Raw genomic sequence first — 15,443 nt, 5'->3', positions numbered from 1 at the left:
GGTCCGTCTCGGTTTTCCACCCTGCAGCAATAAACAGCCGATGGTCCCGGCCGGCAGCGGCTGCAAAAATAATTTCCAAATAATAAGAATTACCCGCCCTGATGCACACACGTCTCTGTTTGCAAGGAGCTGGTTAAACAGCTGGGGAGAATTAAGGAGAGCACCCACCCCACCCCCCAAAAAAGGCTTTGCCGACCCTTCGGGTGTTTGCCCACTCCGGGGTCCCTGCGAAGCCGCTGCCGCGGGCAGGATCGGGCCCCTCCGGGGCGGCTGCGGGGTGAAAGGAGGGGTGCTGGAGGGGGTCCCGGTGGGAAGCCGGGCGTGCTCCCCGTAACCTTCTCGGTGGCTGAAAAGGGGCTCATCGGGGTGATAATGAAGCCCCGAAGTCGTAATGAAATAGCATTTGATATTTTATTATTTTTCTTTTTTTTTAAAGCCGAGAGAGGCATCGCGCAGGCTGCGCTGAGGCGGGTGATCCGCAAAGCAATACAAATCAGAAATGAGATTTTTGAAGTCCTAATGAACCTGATTGCAGGAACATTTATAATCCCCCATGGCTTTAAATGAAATCAGATATAATCAGGAGCTGTGGGGAAAGGGAGTGTTTACAGGCAGAGATTGGGAAGTGCTGCTGTATTAGTAAAGATGCTGTTCCTTCTATTGATGTCTAAAATGATGGATAATGTGAGAATGGCAAATATACTATTTGTCTAATGGCTCTGCAATTAAATTCCCCTGTAAATGACCCATGCCTCATTTCATCCTAATCTATGGAATTTTGATTGAATTCGTCAGCTCTAATTGAAAAATACTGCACTTTAATGTCTGCAGTGCAGTTTCAGGACCGCGCTGGTTTTAATGAGACGGTGCCCCTCTGACCTGGGAATATTTTAGACTTTTATTCGGGATTTTTAAACTGGCGGATTTCTCAACTATATTCCGAGAAAAGCCGTGAACGAGAGCGTGTGTGTGTGCGGGTGGTTTTCCGGTGCTAGAGATAATCTCTCCGTACCGATGCGTTTTATCAAGGTCTCCTTTAGTGCTCTTAAAATATTTGGACTCCGGTTATTTAAATACATATCAATTTAAAAGGGGAGGGGGGGAAGCTTATCTCCCCTCATCCGAACGAATTTCCGGCTATGAACTGTGATTACCGAAGCCAAATTTCTTTCTTTCTTTCTTTCTTTCTTTTTCTTTCTTTCTTTTTTTTAACCTGCACGGCGTTATTTTTGCCCTTTTACCCTCCTTTTTCCTAACCCGAAAATCCCGAGCGCCTTCAAGTTTGTTTAAAAAAAAACCCCAACAAACCACCACAAACGAGGGGCGGGGGGGGAAGCCACAGAAAAAAAAATAAACCACCAAAAAACCCAACCCCCAAACCCCAAACTAAACAACTCAGCAGCACATCTCCCGTGCGTGGGGTGAAAGTTGCGGGGAGAGGACACCCCCCCACACCCCCCGCCCCCCCCGAGTTCTCAGCCTGAAATGAGTTCGGACGGGAACACGCGAAGGAGTTAATGGGATTAAACGACGAATAAAGGGGTTTGGAGTTGGGTTGGGGGGAGTTGTTGGGTTTTTTTCTTTTCCCCTGCTTGGAAGCCGAAACGGGGAGGCGGGAGGGGGGTCCCGGGACTGCAGCGGGCACGCGTGGGGCGGCGGGTGGCATCCGGCGGCAGGACCCCCCCCCGGCCCCGCACCCCTCCGGACCCAGCCAGCACGCCTTTGCCGAGGGCTAAATCCTGCTCTTCCCCCCCTCCCCATCCCTGTTGCTCCCGGCTCCTGCAGCCCTTCCCTGCAAGGGGTGACGGCGTAAGGATGGAGAGTCCCGGCAGCATCCCTTATTTTGGGATTCAGCGCTCTCACCTAATCCCGCCATCATTACGTACAGGCTGATTTGGGGAGGGGGGGGGGAGAGGGGGGGTAGTTTTGCTCATGGCCTCCCTCCTTGCCCACCCCTCTTCCCTAGAGGAAAAAAAAAATCACTTTAAAAGCACAGTAGGGTGAGATGCTTTTGGTGACGTTTCCCATGCAATTAAAATTTCCGCGGTGAAGGCAGAGGGTCTCGCAAGAATTACCTAGCTAGGGTCTCCACAAGCCTGAGTTTTGCTTTTGATAAACTCACTGGTTTTGTCAGTCTCTGCAAAACAAAGCTGCTCCCCCCCACCCCCCCCCCCCCCCCAGTGGCCCAGCAGCCTCAGAGACCAGCACCTTGCTCCAAATAATGCATCCCACCAGCACCACCCCCCCACCCCGAAGCCCGGTGGGAGGATGAACACGAACCCGTGTGCCCCACGGAAACCCCACAGCACAGCTCCCTACGAACAGGCTGGAGGTGCCCAAAGGAGCAGCCATCAGCCCCCCCCCAGGCACACCGTGGGTCGAGCCGCCATCCCGGGCGAAGGGATGCTCTGACCTCTGCCACCCTACGGACCCGCAGCAGGAAGGCTTCGAGCACCTCCCAGTTTTCCTCTTCCTTCCCGGTTCCCCTGTTTCACTTCTTCGCTGCGAAAAGCTGTACCGCCTCCCTACCCCGATTTGGGGCAAAAGCCCACGGTTTATTTAGCACTTGCCAGTCAAGAGGCCGCCAAAGTCACAGACACTGCCCCCCCCCCCCCCCCCAATCTGCCCAGTTCAAAGATGCCACTACAGATCTGATGCTCCTTTCCTGGGAAGGGCTTGGGGCGGGGGGGGGGGGGGGGGGGGGGGGAAACCTACCAGAAGCCACCTGCTCCTCCACAGTCCCTACGCGGGGTGATGTGGGAGCCCCCCGAGCAGCCCCTGGGTGCCACATTTGGAGCTGGACCAGGTCTGCACCCACGCTACAGCCCAGGGGGAAAAGGGCTTCTGCCCCCCCCCCCCCGCCAAGCATGACCCTCCAAAATACCGATTTCTCCCATATACTCAGATTTACAGCCCCTGCGAAAGGCTCTTGCCGTGTCCCAGTGGCGGTGGGGGTCCCCCCCGTGGGGTGCGGGGGTGGCTGGCCGGGCTCCCCTGCCTGCCCCTTGCCTCCCTCCCGCCTGTTACACTTCCCAGACACAATCACGCTCCGGTTGCTTCTCTGACAATCAGAGATCGCCGACGTTTTTCTCCGGGAGAAAAATCAGCTAATTATGTGCCGAACAAAAAGGCTATTCTCGTCTGAAATAATACTCCCGTCTTGCAAAGGCACTTGTTTGTGGGCAAATTTTGAAGAGGGCTGACAATAAAAACAGCTGCAGGATCTGGGTGTTGGTACACATTTCCATGCCCTGCCAGATTACCATGCCTAATTATCTCCCCTTTCCGCAATCTAACGCAGTTTCCTGAAAAGAGATGATTTTCCACACCCCCTCCACACTTTTCTATTTAAACGAAAGCTTTGCTTTTCCGCAAGGATTTCCAGCCCGCTCTAGTTGGGTTTGGGAGAAGCGGGGGATGCTGCTGATTTGGGGGGCTGGAGGGTTTTGCTCAGCTCCATCCGCTGCAGTTGGAACGAGCGGGAGGCAGGAGACGGGCTGCAATCCGATGACGCCTGCTAGATGATGGGGAAGGGGGGAGAAAGGGAAAAAAAAATATTTGAGAGAAATAACCACGCGTGCAGCTACGAAGCATCGACGGGGGAGATCAAAACCTCGCTGGCGCTGTGCTGGGAAAAATCCCGAGCGCCGTGCTACCACACATATGGTGGCCTCCGCAAGACAGAGCTGGGACATATGGAAATGAGCTGTATAAGTAAACTTTTCCCAGTCCCTTGAAGTCAGAGATGGGCCCCAAAAGCGTGTGCACGCATACACACCCACCCCCCCCCCCCAAATCCATAGCGGCAGCTGCTTGGATGGCCATCCACCCTGTCCCATTTGCCACATCGCAGGGAAAAATTGTTTCTCTGGCAGAAACGCGGCATTGGGGAGGGGGGGACCCCAAAACTCCCGCTCCAGGCACCCAGTGGGGCTCAGCACCCCAACAGCTGTGGCAAAATGGGGTTGGGGAGCCAGACTGGGACAGGGTGGTGAAACTGTGCCAAGGCCCAAAAGCAATAACCCCCCATAATCATTTCTGCCAAGAAAAGAACGGTTTCAGATGTGGGCTGGAAATGTGGAGGGATAAACTGACCCAGATATCTGGGCATGGGGTGGGGGCAGCACCCAGTCCCCCATTTGGGGAAGCCGCTGAGGTGCAGTGGTGGGAATCAGCAGCAAATGTTTTGGGTTTTTTTTGGGGGGGGGGGAGGCTGTAAATGTCACTTGCTGAGGCCCGGGCAGGAGGTTGTGACAACCCCCCCAGGGGACAAACCCCATTTGGGGGGGGGAGGAAAGCCCCCATCACTTTGAGGGGGGGGTGTCCCTTGAGACGTGCAGCTGTGCCAATGTTGGAGGGACCCCTCACCCCTTGCCTCGCCCCCACGCGCCCTCTGGATTTTGGGGGGGCCTGAAGGGCGGGCGGCTGAGAGGGGTAGGATTTGGGGCACAGAGCATTGCTGTACCCACCTTTGGGACCCACCGGCCCGCCTGCCATGAGGGGGGAGTCACCTTCCTCTCAGGGTGTGCAGCCCCCCCCCGGTCTGACCTCTGCCATTCTGCTCCGGAAAATATGAGCATCAATTAGCTAAAAATGAGCGGCTGGTCATTAAGAGCTTCCTAAGCAGGCAGGCCAGGCAGGATCAGGATCAGGATCTCCCACTGACCCTTGGTTTTGGGGGCACCCCCCCCAGAAGCCACTTTTAGTCGGGGGTTGTGCCCAAAAGCCCCCCAAAACCAAGCCCAGAGGCGCAGCCAGCACCATTGTCCCGGGAAGGCTTCAACTCCCCAAAGGCATGAGGGATCCCACCCCCAGCCAACACCTCTCCTTTTTTTTTTTTTTTTTCCTTTTTTTTGCATTTAATTTTATTTTCCAAACCACTTGATCTTTGCTTGGGAACCTCCATTAATTGCCTGGGTTTGCCTCTTCGCCTGGTCCCTTTATCATTATTTATGGCCTTTGAAATTGTGTAAAGTTCCCTTGACGTTCAATTTACAAGTTTGGGGGCTTTTTTTTTTTTTTCTTTTTCCTTTTTTTTTTTTTTTGTTCCAGCTTTTGTCCGCGCCAAAGACGTCGTGTTGGAAAAGGCTTTGAGCCGGCCAACATGAGAGGCTCGCCGGAGAAAAGGGAGCAGCCCTCCACCGCTTTTAATTCCGCCGTGTTGCTGAATGGCTCTTTTACATAATTGCAGAAGCAATTTCAAAGCCAAGCCAGGGGCTGACTTTACCCAGAACCACATGGAGCCTATTTGGGGGCTTTTCACCAAAAACAAGGGGGGGGGGGGGGGGGGAAGAAAAGCGTGAATAAAATAGTGGACTTTTTTTTTTTTTATTTTTTTAAAAAGGGGGGGGGGATTCAGCGCTTTGGAGGCACCAAATTGCTGTGTCTGATGGGGGCTGTCACACGCCCTGGGGAGCCCACGGAGGTCCCCGGGGGCAGCGTGGGTCCCTGGCAGGGCGACCCGCGTGGGGGTGGGGGTGGGTGAGAGTGGGTGCTCACGCGTGGGCCGCCCCGTCGGGCGGTGCTGGACGGGGAACACCGGGGATGGGGGGGGGAGAGGGAGAGAGAGAGGGAGGGAGAGAGGGAGGAGGTGCTAGGGGCGTGGTCTCGCCTCTCGTCCCCGCCCCTCCGCCCTCCCGCCCAATGGAAAGCGGCGGCGGTGGCCACGTGGGGCGGGCCGGGTTCCCAGCCGGGCAAAATGTGAATGGGCGCGGGGGAGCGCGGGCGGGCAGAGCGGCGGCGGCGGCGGGCGGGCTCCGCGGGGGCGGACGGCGGCGGCGGCGGTGGCGGCGGGCGGGGGGCCAGCCCCGATGTGCGGGCGGCGGCGGCGGGCCGCGGCCCCGCTCCGCCCCGGCTCTGCCCCACGCTTGGGCGCTGCGCCCCGGCTCTGAGGAGGAGGAGGAGGAGGAAGAAGAGGAGGAGGAGGAGGAGGAGGAGGAGGAAGGTGGTCGCTGCCGCCGCCGCTCCGGCATGAGCGCGGCTTTCCAGCCCTCGCTGATGATGATGCAGCGCCCGCTGGGAAGCAGCACGGCCTTCAGCATCGACTCGCTCATCGGCAGCCCCCCGCCGCCCGCCCCCGGCCACTTCGTCTACACCGGCTACCCCATGTTCATGCCCTACCGGCCCGTGGTGCTGCCGCCGCCCCCCCCGCCGCCCCCGGCGCTACCGCAGGGCGCCCTGCAACCGGCGCTGCCCCCCGCGCATCCCCACCACCACCAGCTCCCCAGCCTGCCCACGGGTTTCTGCTCCAGCCTGGCTCAGGGCATGGCCCTCACCTCCACCCTCATGGCCACGCTGCCCGGCACCTTCCCCGCCTCCCCCCAGCACCAGGAGGCCGCCAGGAAGTTCGCAGCCCCGGGGAACTTCGATAAAGCCGAGGGGATACCCCCGGACGGCGGCGGCGACGATGGCAAAGCCTTCCTGGGGAAGGACGGAGCCCTCCTGCCCTTCCCCGCCGCCGACGCCGTCCAGGCCTCCCTCGGTGAGTGAGCGCCGGCGCCGGCGGGGGGGGGGGGGCGGGCGGGGAGGGGGCCGGGGGGGAGCGGGGTCCCGCCGCCCGCTCCGCGCGTCGCCCACCCCCCGCCCCCCTCCGCCGGGGCGGGCTGGGAGGGGGTCGGCGGGAAGGGGCGGCCCCGGGGACGGGGGACCCCCTGGGAGGAGGCAGGGTCGGCCCCCGGGGGTCCCGAGGCCGGCCGAGGAGAAGGGAGGAGGGAGGCGTCGAGCCCCCGCCGCTGGAGGAAAATAACGAGCCCAGCCCGAGCGAAAGCCACGCGAAAAAAAAAAGCGGCACCCCCACCCCACCCTCACACACACACACCCCACACACCCCCCCCCCGCGAAAACCCCCAAAGCCGACAGTTTTCGGGTGAGGGACCTGTGGGCCGGGGGCGGAGGGGGGGAGCGGTGGCCGGAGGCCGGCGGGTACCAAACGCTAACGAAAGGCCTCCGCTTCGCTTCCAGCCGGGGCTCTCCGGGGCCAGGGGAAGGAGGACCCCAAAGCAGAAGAGGACGCGAAAGGCAAGGAGGAAAGTTTCTCCATGGACAGCGATCTAGACTATAGCTCGGACGACAACATCGCCGGCCAGGCGGCTCACAAGGAAGAGGACTCTGGCAACGCGCTGGAGGAAAACCCCCAAAACCCCCCCAACTCCACCAACACCACGTCCACGGGCAAAAACCGGCGGAGGCGAACAGCCTTCACCAGCGAGCAGCTGCTGGAGCTGGAAAAGGAGTTTCACTGCAAAAAGTACCTGTCCCTGACGGAGAGGTCCCAGATCGCTCACGCCCTCAAACTCAGCGAGGTGCAGGTGAAAATCTGGTTCCAGAACAGACGGGCTAAATGGAAACGGGTCAAGGCGGGCAATGCCAACTCCAAGACAGGGGAGCCCTCCCGAAACCCTAAGATCGTGGTACCCATCCCGGTGCACGTCAGCAGGTTTGCGATCAGGAGTCAGCATCAGCAGCTGGAGCAAGCCCGGCCCTGATCTCTCTCCCCTACGGCTCAGAACCACAAGTTTTTGAGGGAAAAGTTTCCAAATCGGGGTTTAAAAGCAACCCACCCGAAAAAAAAGAAAAAAAAAAAAAAGAAAAAAGAAAAAGATGCAAAAAACCCCTAAAGCGAACAACAGCCCAACAACAATTCCTGCGCGAGCGCACGGCAAATCTCCGCCACGAGCGAACTTTAAAGCGAAACTTTCCACTTACCGAGTCAAGCGAGAGTCTGCGAAGGAAAGAGGCTTGGAAACTGTTATGGTTCGGAGCAGGAATATCAAACCCTGGAAGAGACACACACAGATATTTATTATTACGCTGCCCCGCTTTGTACATACTCCCGCTGTCTTGGCTGCGATGGGGACCACAGATGCGGTACAGTGTCGGCGCCGGATCCAGCAGCGATTTGCCCGTTGTCCCCCCCCTTCACTGGCAGAGACACCCCCAGCGAAACCCGCAGTGCGCCTTTAGCCATCTTTGGGGGTTTGTTTCTTATCGGGGGCGAAAGGTAAAAAGATGAGAGAACAAAAAAAAAAAAAACAAAACTAAGAGTTTCATTTCATGCCTTTTTTATTGTTTGATTTTATTTCCGATGGCTGAGTGGCAGGCACTGGGGGACGATTTTTTTAAATATATTTTTTGCCTGGCTTTCTGTCGATTTGGTTTGCCTATTCTACCAAGCCATGTTTAAAAGGGAGAGAGAGAGAGAGAGAGAGGGGAGGAAAAAAAAAAAAAAAGCACGATCTTCTCTATTGTGTTTAATTTATTTCAATGTAGCTTATTTCCTTTATAAGTTATGAGATTTAAAAGCAAACTAAGTCTTGTGAATAAAAACCGACAAAGAAACAAAAAAGACAAAAAAAAAAAAAAAAAAAAAAAAAAAAGCCCTCCATCCCCCGGCTGTTCTGTCCAGAATTTGGCGTTGAGCTGATTTTCTTTTCCCCTCCTGCGCTGCCGGAGCGGAGCAATGCTGCTCTCGCCTTTTTTGCGAAGCCACATTTATTGTCGGGGAGGGAGGGAGACGGGCAAAAAGTTTCTTTTTTTTTTTTTTTTTTTTTTTTTTTTTTTTTGAGGCGGGGGGCTGGTTGGAAAGGCTAAAAAAAGGCTTTTTGTGCGAGTAAACGTGTATGGCCTCGACGGAGGGGGGGGCACCCCTCACACCATCCCCCCCCCCGTAACCGGTGGGCTCCCAGCCCCCTGTTTTGGGGGGCGCAGCCGCTCTCTCCCCAGCCCCGCGGCCGCTCTCGTTGCGGCACGACGCCGTTGTGCCGGGGGGCTCGGGGGTGGGGGCCGGAGGGTCCCGCGTCCGTGTGTGTCCCATCCTTCCCCCCCCGCCCTTTTTTTTTTTTTTCCCCTCACCATTTTACGCATCCCGGCGGCATCCGTGCCGGTGAAACCGTATCATTGGCGGCGGCGGCTATTTGGAATTAAAAAGCGTTAATTTCCCGAGGAAAACGGAGTGCGGGGAGGGGGGGGTGTCTATTAAAATTAAACTGGGGGGGGTCATTCAAGGGAGCGATTCGCTCCCGAAGCAGGCTCCGGTGAGTAAATCAAGGCTTGGCGGTAGTCACATCTTTGCACTTCATCTATTATTATTATTATTATTATTATTATTATTATTTTGTAACGCCGAATTCGGAGGGAGCTGGCTGCGGGGTGTGTGTGGGGAGTGTTTTGGGAGGGGGGTACCGGGGGTGTCCCTGCTCCCCTCTCCCATCAGCCGCTCACCGAAACGAACCGGCCCCGGGCAGCAGCGTTGCCCGCCGCTGCCTGCTGCTGCCGGCCCCACGGGCAGCCGCGGACGCGCGGGGACTGGCGGGAACCCACGGGTAATTCTAGCCTTTTCGGCAGCCGCCCGCTCCTTTAGCTCGTTAAAGAAAATATTATGATTATTATTAATAACAATCATAATGATTTTTGGTTTCGTTTCTGCGTGGGAGAGAGCGCGGAGCCGGCACACGCGTGGCGTGCACCCCCCGGGCTTCCCAGCGCTGCTTCTCTTCGGAGCACTTTTTTTTTTTTTTTTTTTTCCTCCTTTAAATTAATTTATTTTGGTTCGGGTTCGGTGCAAAGGGGGATGCTGCTTGGAAAGCACAACAACCCAGAGCCGGCTCGGTCGAGCAGCATCCCGGCTGTACCCCCCCTCTCCGGGGTGTGTGTGTGTGTGTGTGTGTGTTGTATTTTGGGGGGGGGAGCAGCTGGTGTCGCCCCCCCCCCCCCCCCCCCGGCCAGGGCAGCCCTCCCTCTACAAGCCAGCATCTGCCCCAGGCACAGGAAAGTTATTTGCTCCGCGGGTTGGGGTCCCCCATCACCCCCCCCCCAGGAGTGGGGCTTTGGGGCTGGAGGGGGGAGCCCCGGGCCGGGGGCCGGAGGAGAAGGAGATAAACAAGCGAGGGGGTTGATAGCTGTCATCATCACCATCATCATGGCTTTCATTTGGCTGCCTAATGAGTCAGATCACAGGCAGAGAGAAAAATTGTCAATCGCCCAGGCTCTAATGAATTTTTTTGCAAATTGTAATCAAGCCAGGCCGTCTCAGCTCGCTGATTAATGAGACCCAGGAGGCCCGGCCAGCACCTCAGCTTTTTATTCCATCCCGTCCTCCCTGCACTAAATTAACAGCAACTTGTCTGAGCTTCAAATTAACTCCCAATGATTAATTCTGATGGGGGGGTCTGAAGAATAGCTCGTCCTAATAGGCACTGGCCTCTGATGCTGTTTGAAATTAATACACTTCCCCTTTGGCTGCCGGCTTTAATCCAAGGTTGGGTTTTGACATCACTATATTTGTTGTTACAATAAATTCCTCTTACATCTGCAGATCAAATAATTGCACTGCTCGGGGAGCGCAGCAGAAATGCCGGCCCGCTTCGCAGCAGCCCAAAGTCGGAGGGGAAGGAAAGCTGCCCACTCCTCTCTGCCTCTCCTCCAACCTGCCTTAGGAAAAACCCTTTTTTGATATGTATTTAAATATATATATTTATTTATTTTTTTTTTAAGCCACCACTGTTCAGCAGCACCAGGATGCAGTGGCCGGAGGAGGCGACCCCTCTCTGGCGGGGCGAGGAGCATGCTGCCTCGCTCTTAAATAAGACATCACAGCTTTTAACCCCCCCCGCCCCCTTACCCCCTCATCACGGCGACCCGGCAAACTCACCACATGCCAGGGCTGCCGCAGAGACCAGACAAACTCAGCGCATGTCGGGGCAGGGGGGGATGACTCCAGCTGCGGCTCCTGCTTCCTCGGAGGGGGCAGCTCTGCCTTCTGCCTTGTTTCTGTTTGTATTGACTTAATTGGTTTAATTATTTCAGCTGGGACTGACCGGGCTCAGCTTCGTGCCTTTTACCTGCCCCGGGGACGCGGCTGCCCCACCGATAAGGACCTTTTTGTGCCCGGGTGGGGAGTGCCGGCCCTCCCCCCCCCCCCCCCCCCCAACCTCCGCTGGGGCTATCCGAGCATCCCCCCAGCGTGGGGCCGACCCCAACATCTGGAGAGATGAGTGAGGGGGTCCGTACCCATGCTGGGAATCCCCGCCCCACCAAGGACTGAGCATCCCCCCTATTCCCCAACGGGTGCAAGTTACCCCCTGCAAGAGACACCCACCCCCTCGGGCTCGCTGTCCTACAGGATCGGGCCCTCCCCCCCCCCCGCCCCCGCGCGCGCTTCCACGGGGCCGTATCAATCTTCATCCGCGAGGAAGAGAGCGATGAGGCCAGTAAGCGGCCGCCAATGCAAATTCCCGCCGTCACCGTCATAAAGCACCCGGAACCCTGACATACAAAAGCAACACCATATGTACGAAGACAACCTGTATGAATTATAAATTGCATCATAAAAATTGATTGCCTATCCCAACCCTTCAGAAACACACGCTGGGGGCAGGGGTGGGGTGGGGGGAGAGAAACCCACCCCACGTCCCGAACCGGCTGCCCCACGTCCAGAGGGGGATGCTCTGCCGAGCCACCCGGCGTCCCTCGTGGGTGCGAGGTCCCTTCCCGTCCCCCCCTCTGCAGCCGCGGGATGCTCGCCCGCCCCTTGCTTGCTCTTTTCTCCCTCCCGCTACGCCTGGCCCATAGAGAGCCTTAATCTATTTATTTCAAGCCACTTCATCCTCTCTCCCGCTTTTGTCCCAGCCCCAGCCTCTGGCTTTGTGGCAGGACGGCTGAGGTTTTAAAAGCCCCTTCCCCTATAGTTTGAGGTCTCCTTGGCTGCCTGAATTACAATGGCTAAAACAGGATTACACTGACCTGATCCTATTAAACTCGCCAATCGATCTGTGCCGCCCTCCCTCCGGCTCAGCAAACTTACTTGCCCAACTTTCCCCGGGGCTCAGCCTAACAGGAGAAGCGAAAGGCCGCCTTTCCGAGCAGGCCTGCTGGAGGAAGGAGGGATGGAGGCTATTTGTTTTTTTGTTTTTTTTTCTTTTCGGAGCCACGTGGATTTTAAACCTCTGCTTTAGATCCCAGCCTCTCGGCCCCAAAGAAAACCACCACGTTTTCTTGGTATCACAGGTGCCCTGACTTCCAGCCCTGGTGGGAGATTAAGTCATACAGATAAATCATATAGAAAGGGGTATTTTAGCTATGAGCAAAATGATTCTCCCGCCCTTTGGTAAGGGCAACCCTGAAGCTGGGGCACGCAGGCTGCCGGTCCTGCTTCTGCAAACAACCCAATGCGGAGAAAAACCTCGGGGAATAAACAGCCTCAGCCCCCTTGCTGCGATGCTGAGCGTGCCGGACCGAAGCCGGAGTGAGGGCTGCCCGCCCTCGAGGTGCCCCGTGAGCCCCTCTGGTACCCACCCGCTGGGGCTGGGACCCCCCAGTGCAGCCACGCGAGCATCTCCCAGAAGATGCCCTGTATCCTGCTGTGCCCAGAGGACTGTGTCACTGGTGCAGGCAGGGCTGACCCAGCAGTGAGACCTTCCTCCCTTTTATTTATAAAAGGAGCGGAGGAAGAGGAGCGCAGACCCGGCTTAACGACGTTTTCCTCGTCAGCAGGTAAACGGACCTCGAATCGGCGGCATTATCTGCTGCCAGGGGATGCTCTGCATCGCCTCGGTGCTAGGGCACACCACCATCTGCAGAGGAACGGGTGCCTGGAATTAATCCCTCGCCGTCCCCCGGGAAAATAATTACAAGGCAGGGGAATAATCTGAAAATGGCAGTAAAATATGGGGTGTTTACGCTGACCTGCCAGTATGACTGAATTAGTGGCAAGGGGCCTGAATTAGTGGCAAAAGGCCTATCGCTGACTCCGGGGGAGCAGTTTTAATGCTCGAATCCTATTAATTAACAGAGCAAAAGACAAACCAGGGACTCCATTTATAATTTTCTAGGAGCACGTTATCAACAGCAAGGAGCTAGAGCTCACAGGGTGAATACGTGTTGCCAAGTGCCTGGAGCTTTTCTGTCCTCACAACCTCAAGCTGCTCTAAAGGGTACCAACACCCCCAAAATGGCCTCCCAGAAAGGAGCATTAGCAGGTTTTTGGTTTTTTTTTTGTTTGTTTTTTTTTTTTTGTATTTTTTTAAGGTAATGTATTGTGATACTATTTGGGGTGACAAAAACTGCATCTGCCTGAGTCTAAATAGAAATCTTTGCTGGTTTCCTTCCACTTGTGGTCCTGTTCAAGATATCTAATCTTGTTGCAAAAGCATTTGAACTCAGAAATGATGTGGGAAAATGTGGGTGTGGCCCCAAAACCCCTTTGAGAGATGTCTGCCTCCCTTGCTGGTATTCCCAGAACAGCCAAAAGAAGCTATGGGCACAGTTATACAAGTTAAGAAATTGCTTTTTTTTTGCTGGCAACCTCAACTCAAAGCAAACCAGCCAACTTCTATGGGCAATGGCAACATCTCTTTACCCAAAGCCCTCTCACGCACATTCCTGAAGCTTCCCCAGGGCATGTCCCATCACCCCGAGTTTGGCACCTGGTGGTAACGCACCCTGTGAAATACACAGCTCCTAAGTAGAAATAACTGGTTTGTTTTTTTTCTCTCCACTGCTTAGAAAAAAAACCACCAAAGCATGTTTTTTTCTCAGTGTTTTTCACCCAAAACATCAAGAGGACTTGGGTTGAAATTCTCTCTTCCTCCCCCAACCAAACACCAAGATAGACCCCCAGTATGCAGCAACATACCCCAAATAATTAAAAGACTGTGCAGCCCCAATGGCAAGGACCAGTGCAAAGAGTTACCCAGTCCAACTGGCACCAGTAATGGCAGATTTCTGTGCCCCCCCTCGCAACTGACATTCATGTCTTTGCACAGAGAGGACAAATGATAGCAGAGACCTTCTGCAAACCATCGCCGCTTGTAGATATGCCATCGAGCGCCGAACATTTACAAATAGCCTGTTCATTGCTAAGAAGCCACTTGGGCTTTTATGAACATCGTTATGGCCATGGTCTAATAGTATCTATCAAAAACATTGCCTTTCTGAATTAGGGTAATGGTCATTTTTAAGACACACATCTGTATTTTTTTTTAAACAGATGCTCGGCTCCTAAGCCCACGACTGCTATTTCTCCCCCTCCCCAATTATTTTCATATTTCCCCATTTCCAAAGCAGCAATAAGTTCCCGCGAAAGAAGGGTAATAGGAAGTCTCTCTCTAAGAGAAATTGTTAATTTGGGATTTATAAAGGACTTTCCTTAATGAATAATAGTTGAGATCGATCTGTCTTCCTGCCTCATTCTGCAAAGTAACATTTGTAAAGTAAGGTGATCCCAATTACTCCCTCTAATAACCCTCTCCAGCAAGAGATTTCAGAGCTGCAGCCATGAAACCCGCCCGCCTGCCTCTGCTCCCCCGGTGCCGTGAGCATCGCCTGTGTCGGGGCTTTCTGGCTTCATCCAGCTCAGAATTCCCCATCTCCCTGCCTGGCGCGGACTGGCTCCGTCACCCGAAAACCCCAGGGCGGGATGTCCCACAGCCCCCTGAGAAGGATGCTCTATCCAGCCTCGCTGGTCATCAGCACCTGGGAGGTCCCACGCTGCGGTTGTCACCCCCCATCACCAGGGTGCCAGGGTCTGGGGGGGGGTGGGATTTGCAGCCCGTCAAAATGCCCAATGCTTTGACCACCCCCCCACCCCCCCACCTCCTAGCTTATCAGAGAGAGGAGATTGAGAAATGACTTGATTATTGTCCGTAAGTGCCTTCATGGGGAGAAAATACTGGCAACTAAAGGGCTCTTGAATCGACAGGAGGACGACAGTGTGAGAATCGATGCCGGCAGCTCAAGCCAGACAGACTCAAATTAGAAGCAAGGCTTTTTTTTCCCCCTTCTGTTTTTTTGCTTAAAATATGGAGGAGCATTAAAGATCAGAGCCAACTAAGAGGGCATGGGGGGGGCTCTCCAGCCCTCAGGGTCTTCAGCTCAGGGCTGGATGCCTTTGGAGAAGAGATGCTTTAGCCACGTATGGGTTTTTGCCATAGCAAATACCTTCTTCAGCTGTTTTGCCATGTCTCCCCTTTCATCCTGCCTCCCTTCCCTTTGGTTCCTCTCTACAGCAGGGAATGAAGATGTGGAAATCCCATTCCCTTTCCTCCTTTGCTTGGTGCCATCCCACATGCATGTCCTTGTCCCACATCCAGAGACCGGTGGGACTTCTGGAGGGACAGGAGCCAAGGGAAGGGTCTTTTTCACCATGCTTTAATAAACAAGTCTTGCTTCCCCACCTCCCCAACACTTCCCCATAGCACCAGCACTCCCCTTTCTCCTTACTCAAGGGACATCCTGCGTCAGCCCAGCGATGCTCCAGCAAACCCATGGAACACTAATGCCACTTTCCTGGTAATTCCAGGAGGAAATAAAAATCCAGTAAAAATCCCCCCCACCCCCCCTTTTTTTTTAAAGCAAAAAAAAATTCTCTTTTATATCTCCTTTGCGCAGCTGGAGGGAACTAAGAAGCACATGTTGTAAGAGCCTTGCTCCGGGTCACCTTCAAAAGA

The 15,443-nt window shown here is 55.2% G+C and overlaps 1 protein-coding gene across 1 annotated transcript; it reads left to right on the top strand.

The window, feature by feature from the left end:
- Window positions 1-5,806: 5,806 nt before the first annotated feature.
- Window positions 5,807-8,328, top strand: GBX2 (gastrulation brain homeobox 2). Its single transcript, XM_049800384.1, has 2 exons — window positions 5,807-6,481; window positions 6,961-8,328. Exons 1-2 carry the CDS (start codon window positions 5,971-5,973, stop codon window positions 7,482-7,484), a joined length of 1,035 nt encoding a protein of 344 aa, XP_049656341.1. The 5' UTR covers window positions 5,807-5,970; the 3' UTR covers window positions 7,485-8,328.
- The last annotated feature ends 7,115 nt before the right edge of the window (window positions 8,329-15,443 follow it).

This window comes from Accipiter gentilis, chromosome 1 (assembly GCF_929443795.1).
Source record: "Accipiter gentilis chromosome 1, bAccGen1.1, whole genome shotgun sequence".
NCBI lineage: Eukaryota > Metazoa > Chordata > Aves > Accipitriformes > Accipitridae > Astur > Astur gentilis.
The sequence above is the reverse complement of the archived record's forward strand: the minus strand, read 5'-3'. Positions and strand labels throughout refer to the sequence as shown.